Raw genomic sequence first — 12,500 nt, 5'->3', positions numbered from 1 at the left:
GAGTACTAGTGCTCAGGCATTGCAGTTGTATAATGTCCTCTGTGGAAAATAACCCTGATGATGTCATCAGACATTTGGTTTTAAACTGAGGTCATAAGAGTTTAAAAGATGTGGATGTTTACCAGGCTGGAAGGGTCTCATGAACAGACACTGCTTAAGTCAGGACATCTCAACGTTACATTAATACCATTCTTTATTTAACGTGTCTTTTTATGAGCGTGCAACTCCAAAAACTGGAGTAGCTTTAAGACCCTGAACAAAGTGACAGCTCGTGGATTCTGCGTGACAATAAATATGGCTGCAGGTGGTTGTGTCTCTAAAATTAAACTGTTTTTCCAGTGTTTCTGAACAGTTCATGTACACATTGCAGAGCAGCAGGGAGCATTACGGGGCAAATCTCTAACTTGAGATTGTCTTAAGGCTGCAGCGAATGATTATTGTCATTATGGATGAACCACTTTGTCAATGTATCAAAAACACTTTAGTCTGTCAGAGAGTGGTGAGAAATGGCCATCACAGTTCCCCAGAGCTGAAAGTGCCATCTTCATCTCAGATTGGTAGTTTTATCTAACCAACGGGCTGAACCCTAAAGGTATTCAGTTAATAGTGATCTAAACACAGACAGGCAGTGTGTTTGCTCAGTAAATGACTGCAATGATTCATGAATTTGTAAGTGATTGATTTTCTATGAACGAACTAAAGTCATTAGCTAATGCTTGTCAACATCACCAGTAGAGATAATCTGAGACATTGTCTTGTGAACCAGGATAACCAAAACCTGAAAAACAAGTCTAAGAAGCAGCAGCAGTCTGGTAATGTTACAGCTGGAGAGTGTAGTTTAGACACATTGTCCTGCAGCCGTGAGGACCTACACTAGCCGCGCGGGTGTATCTTACCTCTGGATAAATATCTCGCAGAAACACGTCCTTATCTACTTCTGTAAATATCGTCACAGGTACTTTTTCCTGCAGCTCCATTTCACATTATATGCTTTAGAAATGCACGAGCTGGTGAAAGTACACAGTTCGTGAACTGAACGGGCGTCACATTGTTAGTGTTCCCCGTAGAAACGAAAAATGACTCAGTAAAAGTCAGCTGTATAAAACAACAGTACGGTATGTTAGTTACAAAACAATGTCCCTGTTTGTTAGATATACAAATGAATCATATTCTCAAAATGTTATTGCATTACTGTCTGTATTTCTAATATTTGTTATTTGTTCCTCACCGGAAGTTACAACCACAAGAACCAGGAAGCTTCCGAGGGGGGAACAAATATGGCGCTGCCCATGTTGAGAGGTTGTCACAGGTTTCCATCAACATTAAGCTTTACTCGTCTATGTGTAAATGAAAGTATCATCCTGAACCGGTCCGGTAAACGGCGACTACCTTCTCCATTACCTGCCGCTGTGGTAGCAGCGGTCCGCCCCTACAGCTTCGACCGCGGCGGACAGAACCAGAACCAGAAGGTGGTGGTTTTCGGCATCCCGAATCCTTTTATCTGGTTTCGCACCCGAATATACTACTTTCTGATCCGGGCTTACTTTGATAAAGAGTTCAGCATTGAAGAGTTCACGGAGGGAGCGAAGCAGGTCTATAGTGTTCATATTCATTGAACGTGATTTATTATATTCATACCCTCAATTAATACCTCGTTAATTCTGTTCTGTTGTTGTTGAGGACGTTCTGTTAACTCTTGCAGGCCTTCTCCCATGTCTCCAGACTGTTGTCACAGTGTCAGTATGAAGCTTTGGAGGGGCTCGTGGCTAAAGACGTAAGTATGGGAAGCCAGCAAGTCCAAACGTATTATTAATTCTCTAACTTAAATTTAAAAGATATATATATATATATATATATCTCGTAGAGACACATATTTCAGTTGATCATATTGGAAAATCTTAATTTTAACGTATTGCTACCAAACATAACGGAACAGACTTTTTGGTATGTTAATATTCTTGTATATAACGGGTGTAATCTCGCTGCTCAAGTTGAGCTTTATCTAATTTCCATGTCTTTGCAGTTGATTGCAAAGTTAGAGGAAAAGTGCAACGCGCTGCCATCGAGCCACAAGAAAGCTCTGTCTGCAGACGCTGATGAGATCATGTATACGACACCTGGAGACGTGGGGATCCACTATGATGATAATGGTCAGCATGAAGTCTTTACCTCCCATGACAAGACACAAACCAATGAATTGATCCGACGACCAAATGCTGAAATAGTGTGTATCAGAGCCTGATATATATCGTCTTCCTCTGTAATATAGAGCTCCATTGTTGTCCAAAACTATTCAAAACACACCAATGAGCCACACTGTTTCACTGGGTGACATGTTCCGTCATTACCCGGAATACACACACTTTATTCTGACTCGATCCCAAATGCACCCTCCTGCTGCTGTAAATATTCACCAGAGCACCATGGGGATTAATCCACAGCTGAAAGTAGTCTCCAACAAATGCACGATTTACTCCTCTTTGAAATAACCTTTGTTAAATATTATAGCGCCCAGATGTTTTGGTAATTGCTGAGGCTTTTTTTTCAGTAGGAACCAATTAAATAAAACAACTTTACTGGGAATAAATTAGGGAAACAACAGAGGAGGGATCCCTCCTGCAGGATGGAACGGACAGACATGCTGTGTGATGATGTGTGTTTTTTGTGCTGTTCTAATCAGTTCTGTTTTTCCAGGGAGAAAGTTTGTCAGTATTCTGATGCGTTTCTGGTATCTGACAAGTGCACATCTTCCTAATGACACCATGGAGGGAACCCGTGTCTTCCAGGTGGACATTGGTGGAGAGGGAGAAGCAGAAACAAAGAGGCTCCTAACTGCAAACTATGAGTAAGCATATCATTTCTGTCAGGAGTGTAATGACTCGGGCATATAGAATATAACTCAGCTTTTCTTTTCTGATAGATTCCAAAGGGAGTTCACTAAGGGAGTGCCTCCAGACTGGACCATTACGCGGATAGAGCATTCCAAGCTTTTGGATTAAGGTGGTTTTGATTTGTGGCAGTTGTGCCACTGGAAACGAATCAAAGACATGAAACCGCCCTCAGTATTTGCTTTTATTAAATCGAGTAAAACAAAAGCAGCTCAAGGTAATACACAGAGGGAAAACGTGTCGCATCACCTCACTGGGAGGTCAGAGGAAAGCACCAGCACAAACTTAGATTCACTCACTATTTACTGTAGAAAAGACAGATGAGCTGACTCATCTATATCATAGAGACTGCAGAGATCTGTGTGCAGTATAACAGTGTTATACCCCAAAACAGCGATCAGAACTAGGCTACAGCAGGTTTGTGATCTCTTGAACTTCTTATTTGAACTATCATGTAACGTCACATGGGTGTGCCTTGCACCCCTTCTTGGAAACTCTCATCTTACTTTTTAATTTTGTAAAGACCGACAATTGGCTGGTACTTTATTTCCAAGGAAAGAACTATTGTGTTTCTATGTAGGGCTGTGTGATATAACGGTGTTATAATTCAATCTGGCAGATTTGTCTCCACACAAAAACATGTCTGTCTTTTTTTTTTTTACCCCACACAACCTGTTGCAGTAACCCGACTGAAGTACATGCTACATATGTACCGTATGTGTATACATGTCTTTGCAATGATTAAGGCAGCTCGATGCAGCTGCGGCAGACCCTTGATTGTTTTATTAAAGATTTGAGAAATGAAAAATGTGCAGTTATTTTTTAAATTCCTCATTATTTTTTTAATCTATTCTAACAATGTAAATAAGGACATGTGTGCTAAAACGTTAAGGGCATTTAAAAATGAAATACAAAATCAATTAAATGAAAAATAGCATGAAAGAAAACACGTCAAACGTCTCACTCGCTATCTGCTCTCCTATTGGTGTATTTTCTCAAGTGCTCTCCTCCCATTGGCCGAAAACCGTGCCAATCACTACCGTTCGTGTACTATGTGGATCCTGTTGTGCGGGTTGAGCCGGTGAGGATGACAGCCCGTGTGGTGCCTTACCACTGCGAGGAGTCGCAGAATGAGAACGAACACATAGAGATTGAACACCTGTGATATCTAAAAACCCAGAGTCACAGTTGAACCATGAAACTCGCCACTGTGGCCTTTTACGGGTTTGCTCTGGGGCTTCTAGCGGTTGGCCTGCGAGAGTTGCTGACTGGCTTCGAGGAGAACAGATGCAGCATGACTTATATGTTTGAATACCCGGAGTACCGGGTGAGTAGCCGGGCTCATTATTCCACTTATCGCCTCATAACATACGTCAACCACAAACTAGCTAATTACAGCGCGCTTTCGAGCATAAATGCTAAAAGAAAAACTAAGCTCCAGCGTCTTGCTAACGTTAAATGGCTCGTTCACTTAAACACCGCGAACAGAAAGTGTTTCAGGCTGAACAGATAATATCACTCATCCCTGTCGAGCGTCTTTTACGCTAACTAGTTATTTCCTGAATCCTGCTAACGTTAGCCGACAGCTGGTACCGGTGGGTGTAGGGTTGTGTTGTTGCCTCTCAGCTCGTGTATTCTCAATGGCTTCTTCACACACCTGTCTGGCTGGAGGTGTGTGTGTGTGTGCGCGCGTTTGTTCAGTACTCGGATAAGATTAGCCCAAATGATCTGCTAACGTCAGCTGCTGATTCTTGAGTCCCCTCAGCTGATGAGCAGGTTTCTTTAAAGACACGGAGACCTGAAGTTAACGTTAGCTTACATTATAGTCATGCAATGTCGATCGCCCTCCTCTGCTTTATGCTCACTAATGTGTTCATTTGGCCAGAAGTGGAGCACAGCTGCGGGCGATGCACAATATGGGCATCGGCCTTACAGTCTATGCGTTGTTTTGTTTTGTTAGGGAGAATATAAAGACCAGAAACATATCTTTATCTTAGTGCATGTGGTTAAAGGGCATGTGCTCTTGAATCAGGGCTACCTCAATGCTCGCAGAGCCTGTGATGAAGACACAGGGCAGATGAGAAAATCCATAATTATTCAGTGAATGTTCTTGAAGTCTGAGGTGAAAGCCAAAGAGTTGATGTTGCTGTGTGACAAACCATGGTTTGAAATCAGTTATTGTGGTTATTGTAATATTTTGTGGTGTGCTTTTAATATGTCCATCATACTTTCACACGCCCCAAGTTGATGTCCAACACCTCAAAATACTAATTTTGCAGTCATAAATACTGGATAAAAGCAGTAAGCACTCTCTTCGAGAAAAATATTTTTTGGGCAATTTGGCTTTCAAAAACATTTAAATAATTTGCAAATAATCTAAATTGCTGCACATTAATTTTCTCCTTATCGACCGCTAGATTAACAAACTAATCGTTTCAGCCATAACCAATATAGCCCAGCCCCAGATGTAGTCCTCACATGTACCGAACGATGTACTGTAACAAAGTCCGGACACCTCTAGTACATACAAGGGGTCAAGTATGCCATGACTGTAACTTCTCATTATATCTCGTATGAAACCAGAATTAAGCGCAGGTTTTTAGAATATTGCAGGTGAGGTGCACAGCGAGGGAGGGAGGTGTTGTCTCCCAGCTGGAGAGTAAGATGAACACACTGCTGTAGTGTGACCTGATGCCTTTACAAGTGTGACACAAAGGTTTAATGAACTGTCTGAAGAATGATGTGACCGTGGGACTTCACCTCCTAACCCGTTGGGTGTTTGCTTCACAGCGTGTGGCTCTGCCTCGCCGGGTGGCCAGACTGTACCCAGCGTACGGCCTCTACCTCTATGGGGAGGGTCTGTATGCCCAGGAGACCCGCGCGCTCAAACTCACCGGGGCCCCTGTGCTCTTCCTGCCTGGAAACGCAGGCAGCCACAAACAAGGTAAGTGCATGCTGATAGTTTAGGGTTAAGCAATGGGGGCAAACAAGCCAAGTGGTAGTTGTGCGTTTCAGCTTTGGACAGCAACGGCACAAGAGGGGGAGGTGGATTTTTATTCAACAAGTGGATGTGCAGAGGTTGTTTGAGGACGTGTGGCTTCATGCTTTTTGTGGATTAGTCTCCTAGAGCTGACATGATCTACCTGCAGGCAGACTGGATTGTCCTGCACAATTTTGCACACAAGCTTTCAGTTTCTTTAAGGCAGTGGATGTGAGAGCTTTACCATATCACACAAATCAAGTTAGTTTTGTGTACACTGTGCTGGACTTCACATTAAACGTTTTTCTTTTTGTGATACGGTTAATACTGTTCTTGTGTGATTTTTTTTTTTTTTAAGGACATGTACACCCCGAGCTAGATAATTGTACTTGTCAATTAAAGGATGAGGTTGGTGACAATATTACTATTAACCTATTAAAACCCAGGCAGCAAACTCGGGTTCTGAAAAGTGAAGACCATGAGGAAGTTTCTTGAAACGTGCATTCTCTTTACTGGCCACCAGGGGGCGATTCCTCTGGTTGTATCGAAGTCTATGAGAAAATGACTCTACTTCTCTCTTGATTTATTACCTCAGTAAACATTGTAAACATGAGTTTATGCTCTCAATCTCTAGTTTCAAGTATTCTTCAATACAGCATGACGCTCATTGAGTAGATTATGGTCCATTTAGAGTCAAATAGACTATAGAGCAGAGTATTATTTAGGGCGGGGCTACCTTGTGATTGACAGGTCACTACCGCTGCCAGAGCCGTAAACGGCGTCTCTACGTCACTCCTCCACAGTCCTAATATGGTCACTTCCGTTCACTGGTTGCAAAAATTCAAGATAGTGACAGCCAAAACACAGACCATGGTTCTTCAAAACCTCAGTCCACAAACCAATCCACTTCTATACAGTCTGGTAAAGCCACATCAGTGGGCCGCACTGTTGCACCGGGTGACATCATTACTGTGCATGTATCCAAAGCCTGATATATCTTCCTCTGCGCCATTGAGCTCCATAGTTGACCAAAAACTACTAAAAGCACATCAATGAGCCGCTCTGTAGTTTATTTTGAGTAAATCCCACATGCACCGTCCTGCTGCCATAAACGCTCACTAAAGCACCACATTTGTGTGAATCCTCTGCTGAAAGTAGTCCCTGTAGAAACACAATTGACTCCTGTTCATGTAACGTTTGCTAAAAACTACAGAGCTCAGCTGTTTCAGAAAATGACACCGCCTTTTAAAAACAATCGTATTGGTGATCCATTATGCCCTCAGTAGGAACATGTGTGCTTGGGTCTGAGTGCCACAGACATACAGGAACACATTGTATTCTATATTATAGTTCCAGTTCAATTGCATATGTAAATACTTGGGGAATCTAACCTGGACCCTTTTGTTGATATAGACTGTACTCGTACTCATAACTCAGTAAAACTCTAAGTGATACAAATCCTTTCTAAGATGCTGCCGCCCCCCCGTTCTATCTATCAGTTGTGTGTAGGAGGAGAACACCCGCGCCTTTCTTCATGTGAATACAGACCCATCGTGCTGTTACACTGCGGTGTTTGTGAGATGGTGGTCCAAGCTCTCTGTTCTTCAGCTGTTTCTTGGCTCACGTTAAAACTCCTCCATCCGGTGTATTTTTAACAACTGTTGTTCGACAGGCTTCCCAAGTTACAACAGCTCGATGAGGTACCAGTGTCCAATCAGAGCAGGCGGTTTTAAGGCTCTTCCGTACAGGAAAATGGTGCAGACTGTAAATTGAATGAGCTTTTTCATTTTAGCATTAAGAAAGAGAGTTTTCTTTTTAGGTCACCAACAGTTTCCCCGAGGAGCCGAAGAAGCTCAAGACGTGATGACTCTAATCAATAATTCAAAATAGTTACAAAATAATTAGCATATAAGAGCGATATATAAATACATTTTAAAATAATAATGTAGAAATAATTAGTGCAGCATGAATGCTGAGCATATGTGGTGGTGATTATAGTGGGCCCAGCTTTGAACGTCACATGTGTAAGATGTTACTAAACATTTTGTGCTCGATGCTGTATGTAGAGAACACACGCCATCAAAATGTCTTCTTCTCTTCACCCAGCTCGCTCCCTGGGCTCGGTGGCCTTGAGGAAGGCCGAGAACGTGGAGGGCGGTCTCCACTTCAACGTGTTCACCGTGGACTTCAACGAGGAGCTGGTGGCCCTCTACGGCGGCAGTCTGCTCCGGCAGACCCACTTCCTGCACGAGAGCATTAAGGCCATCCTGAGGCTCTACAAGGTCGGACAGGGTTCTAGATGACTCATGTATTGCTGGTGGAATAATATTTCAGTGTGGGGGATACATATCGCATTTCATCAGCTGTTACATTTAAACTTTAAGGCATATAATTAATCTCTCTGACTTGTATGTCGTGCTTTAGTAAAGAAGCTGACATGGCAACAATAGGGAATTGTAGCCAATGGTAACGAGTGCAATCAGAATGCATCGTCGGTGGAAAATATTCATACGTTTATCAACCCGCGTTCCTTTTATTTTGTAACTCTACCATCTGGTAATCATACAACCCTAAAGTTATTCTAAGTGGGTTAAGTTTCTAACTAATCTGTTGTCTATTTTTCCTGCTCTCCAGCACCTGAAGACTCCGCCTCAGAGTGTGGTGCTCGTTGGTCACTCCATGGGAGGAGTGGTGGCCCGGGCGCTCTTCACTTTGCCCCGCTTCAACACCAATCTGGTCAGCCTCATCATCACCCAGGCCTCCCCCCACCTGGCTCCGGTGCTGGCCCTGGACCCGTACCTGCTGGGTAAGGAGAACTCATGCTGGTCTCCCAAATGGTACATCGACACTTTGTGCTCCGAGATGTGTCCGAGACTTCTTCGTACTTTTCAAGCTCATAGCTGTAATGTGAACTTTGAATTCAGATGACTTAACTTAGAGTTATAATAGGTAACTCTTCAGCTTTAAAATGTCTAAAATCGACTCGACCTATGTTATGTTGTTTAGCTTTGTATTTACATGATCACTGATGTTCCCAACAAGCCAGACACTCTGGTGAATGGACTTCTTATTTATTTTTAAGCCACATCTTTATGATACACGTTTGAGATCTTTGTGGTTTTTAACGATATATTTCAACCGGATGAAGGATCTTAAGTTATCAGAAAAACAAGCTGAGCTAAAGTTAGCGGCAGCTCGGCTCACAGCCCCTCCAGGACGTCCTGTGTGTGCTGAGCAGGGACAAAGAAACACAGACTTTTAACCTGAAATGTCAGTGTGTCCGTTTGTTTTGGAGAGGAGACCTCTGTGGATAATTTGACTGAATAAGCTGAGGAGAAGCTGACTGCAATAACTCCCATGAACCCTCTTCTTTTGTCTTCTGTCTCTGTGCTCTATGTAGATTTCTACTCTGCAGTGAGACAGAAGTGGGTGAACCAGGCGAAAAAGCTCAGGAACGTCACAGTTCTGTCTGTGGGGGGCAGCTACCGTGACTACCAGGTCCGCTCCGGCCTGACATCCCTGCCTTGTACCCCAGGAGACCCCAATAAGTTGTCCCTCGTGGTAAGTATTGTTTTGGGAATTTATTTAGTGGAACTTTTCCAAGAACCCTGGAACGTTTTTAAGAAATGAGGCGCTTTACCTAAAAGGTAAAGAAAAATAAGTAGTTTTTTGAGTTTGTAATTCCTGGAACTACTTGAAGCAAAAGAGCTCAGTGTTTGATCTGCACTGCTCTTTGTTTCAATGTCGTCTTGTTTTTTCTCAAGGCCACTGCAGTTCCCAGGACTTGGGTGTCCACTGACCATCTGTCCATCGTTTGGTAAAAGACATGACATGGCAGACTGTGTATTTCTTTCGAGCTACATTTAGATATAACGCAGATTAACATGCAGTGTATATGTCTTTGTGTTCCAGGTGCAAAGAGCTGGTCCTCGCTACCGTCAGAGCATTCTTTGACCTCATCGATCCTGAAACCAGACAGGTCAGAACAACAAACGCATTTTCAAATGAATGCGTCTGTGAAAAAATATTGTCTGACGAAAAATGGAGGGATGTTGTCACAGCAGACAGACAGACGAGTTGTAAGCCCGTGAAGTATTACGTCTCGGATAAGGTTTGCGTCGCAAGCACGTGCCGTCTGTTTCTAAGCTAACCAGTGTGTTGTTATTAGTTCACAGTAAACCCAGAGAAGAAAATGGCTGTACTAAACCATCACTTCATCAGACACCCTGTCAGGATGCTGGGAGAAACTCAAGACACCTCCATCTCCATCTTAGGTTAGAGAGAAACACTGACCCATGGAGAGGCTGGAATAAACAGAGACACTGTGCAAGTAGCTTTCATTGGGCTTCCTGTCCGTGTGCTTTTAAAGCCATACCTCCACATGTGTATTCATTGTATTTGGAGTTTTCACTGACTCCTTAAAGCGTGTCCTGTTTTTTCCCCTTTCCCAGATTTTCATGAAGCATGGAGTGAAGTGAACACACTGCGTCTGGCTTACAGCACACCAAAGGTACCAGACTCTGTACCAATATATTAAATGGGTCATTTACATATTGAAGAAAATAAATTCATCTTCAGTGTTGCTCTCTGTCCACAGGAAGGACAGGTCAAATACTTCCTGTTTGCCCTGTCGAGTCGCAGGAAAGCCTACAGCCATTTCTACTGCCGGAGCAACAACCTGGTGAGTTTTCAGCACCGTTGAGCTTAAACCTACAAAGCTCCATGTCAATAGCCAAGTGTTGGACCACCGAATCACCACCCAGATCTTTGATTTGTTCAGTACAGAAGCCCAGAGATGGAAGTGAGATAAAAACTCTTTCTGGTGATCCATTTTCCATGTCTGTTTGTTTTTCTCCCATGTCCATGACTTAAAGGGACAGTCCACCTAAAATTCAAATATGCATATCTTTCCTCTTCCTTGGAGCGCTATTTGTCAATCGCCATTGTTTTGGTGTGAGCAGCCAAGTGTTGGAGATATCGGCCGTAGAGATGTCTGTCTCTTCTCCACAATAATGGGACTAGATGGCGTTCTACTTGTGGTGCTCAAAGTCACAAAATAATCTATTCTACTCTACAGCAATATGTCTCTCCAGAAATCATGACCTGGCGACTGAAGAAAATCCACAGACCATGTTGTGGGCAGTTTCATGTCGGAACTATGGTTGAAAGGAAATAGTTCCTGTTTTAGATTTTGGGGTGAACTGTCCATTTAAGAACAGTTCACCCCAAACTTTAACTTCTTTCAGTTAGTTTTTCATCTGCCTCCTGTTTTCTCAGATGAAAAAAAGTAACATAGATAGATGATGCTGGAAAAACCGTTTTCCCCACAAAAAATGAAGATGACCCTGGTAAAGTGCAGTTCCACCTGTTCTTAAGTCATTAACACATGAAAGTAAACTATTTAGATCACAATCAGAAAATGGATGACCAGAATTTTGGGGCTTTCGTTGTTCAGTGATTCATAGAGATGAATGTACTGTATATGAACGATTGAAGTACAAAAGCCACATATTCAGTAAAGTGTAAACCAAAGTAATCAATACTTTTGTCAAAGTTCAATTCTGATTTGTTGATGTTCGACAGGAGATGACTAGCTGGGTGTACAGCTGCGTGCACAAGAACGGTTCTTCCTGGTAAGAGTAGTCTTTCTCACAGTCCCGAATATGCTGTATGTATTTTGTTGTTGTATTACAGTAGATGATGAATGTATTTCTATTACTCTTCATTTGTACGCTTTGAATTTTCCAGTGTGCAGGCGGTGGATCTGTCCATGGGAACTGAGCTGCTGCCCCCCTACAAGGTAATCCTCCTCTGAGACAGCGTGCAGTCCAGTCTGAGCTGCTGCTGGTTGCTCATAACTGTCTGTGATCCTCCTCAGATCCTGATTCTGAGTCTCAGTGACTTGTCTTCAGTTACTCACCTGGTTGTTTCTGCCTCCAACCTCAACGGCAAGCAGGTACATTGAAAACGACTCTGTTCTCTCTGAAGATAGGATGCTTCTCTCTGTTATTTGTCGGTCTATCTTGCTGGACTGCTGGAAGAGAAGACTCAGTAACAGGACATACAAGTCAACCGCCCTGCTAGTGGCTCTGTGAGGATGTACCTCTTCTGCACAGCTGGGTTTTGAGCTGAATGCTAACAGCATGCTAACACGCACAGTTGGTGACATGTTTCCATCACACACAAGTGGTTGGACCGCCAGAGAGAGTAGGCGGAGCTAACGCAGGAGACTCGCTGTTCAACTTACTTGTGAAGTTTTTTCTGCTCTCCGCTAGCTCTGCATGTTGACATTAAATATTGCTGAACAAAATATTGTTGAGGTCCTAAAACACACGGGCAATTACCGTTTATCACCATAGAACACCCTTATCTTGAAATATCACAAATTTTAATTTATACAAATTAATTACATTTGTTTTGTCCACAGTTCACGGTGGAATGCGAGTGGCAGAGACAAGAGTCTCAGACTCTGTCTGTCCCAGTGCCACATGTTCTGTCCTCCGGTGAGTAGTGTTACTGTTGATGTGGATTCTGTTAAAGACACCTTTTCAGTGACTGTTGGTTTTCTAGGTTTGACAGTCAGCGATGTTTCGGTCAACTCCTCTGGACTTCTTCACACCATCAAGCTGCAA

General features: G+C 43.0%; 3 protein-coding genes across 3 annotated transcripts in view; 2 read left to right on the top strand and 1 right to left on the bottom strand.

The window, feature by feature from the left end:
- Window positions 1–977, bottom strand: part of tyw5 (tRNA-yW synthesizing protein 5) — a gene marked incomplete at its 5' end in the record, with an annotated part of 3,687 nt that extends 2,710 nt beyond the window's left edge. The window contains one exon of the mRNA XM_079277091.1: window positions 897–977. Within this exon, the coding sequence (XP_079133217.1) occupies window positions 897–977 (81 nt within the window). The remainder of the gene's footprint in view (window positions 1–896) is intronic.
- A 299-nt stretch (window positions 978–1,276) lies between these two features.
- On the top strand, window positions 1,277–3,683 carry maip1 (matrix AAA peptidase interacting protein 1). Its single transcript, XM_079276369.1, has 5 exons — window positions 1,277–1,592; window positions 1,703–1,774; window positions 2,024–2,150; window positions 2,695–2,845; window positions 2,921–3,683. Exons 1-5 carry the CDS (start codon window positions 1,278–1,280, stop codon window positions 2,997–2,999), a joined length of 744 nt encoding a protein of 247 aa, XP_079132495.1. The 5' UTR covers window position 1,277; the 3' UTR covers window positions 3,000–3,683.
- Window positions 3,684–4,083: 400 nt separating this feature from the next.
- pgap1 (post-GPI attachment to proteins inositol deacylase 1) overlaps window positions 4,084–12,500 on the top strand; it is a gene marked incomplete at its 5' end in the record, with an annotated part of 15,533 nt that continues 7,116 nt past the window's right edge. The window contains 15 exons of the mRNA XM_079277617.1: window positions 4,084–4,215; window positions 5,679–5,832; window positions 7,975–8,150; window positions 8,503–8,674; window positions 9,269–9,429; window positions 9,633–9,685; window positions 9,781–9,847; window positions 10,037–10,142; window positions 10,320–10,378; window positions 10,466–10,549; window positions 11,452–11,501; window positions 11,617–11,668; window positions 11,747–11,824; window positions 12,296–12,371; window positions 12,439–12,500. The exon at window positions 12,439–12,500 is cut by the window's right edge and continues 12 nt beyond it. Coding sequence (XP_079133743.1) covers window positions 4,084–4,215; window positions 5,679–5,832; window positions 7,975–8,150; window positions 8,503–8,674; window positions 9,269–9,429; window positions 9,633–9,685; window positions 9,781–9,847; window positions 10,037–10,142; window positions 10,320–10,378; window positions 10,466–10,549; window positions 11,452–11,501; window positions 11,617–11,668; window positions 11,747–11,824; window positions 12,296–12,371; window positions 12,439–12,500 — 1,482 coding nt within the window. The remainder of the gene's footprint in view (window positions 4,216–5,678; window positions 5,833–7,974; window positions 8,151–8,502; window positions 8,675–9,268; window positions 9,430–9,632; window positions 9,686–9,780; window positions 9,848–10,036; window positions 10,143–10,319; window positions 10,379–10,465; window positions 10,550–11,451; window positions 11,502–11,616; window positions 11,669–11,746; window positions 11,825–12,295; window positions 12,372–12,438) is intronic.

Source organism: Melanostigma gelatinosum (genome assembly GCF_949748355.1).
Source record: "Melanostigma gelatinosum genome assembly, chromosome: 10".
NCBI lineage: Eukaryota > Metazoa > Chordata > Actinopteri > Perciformes > Zoarcidae > Melanostigma > Melanostigma gelatinosum.
Note: the sequence above shows the minus strand (reverse complement) of the source record. Positions and strands in the feature narration are given on the sequence as shown.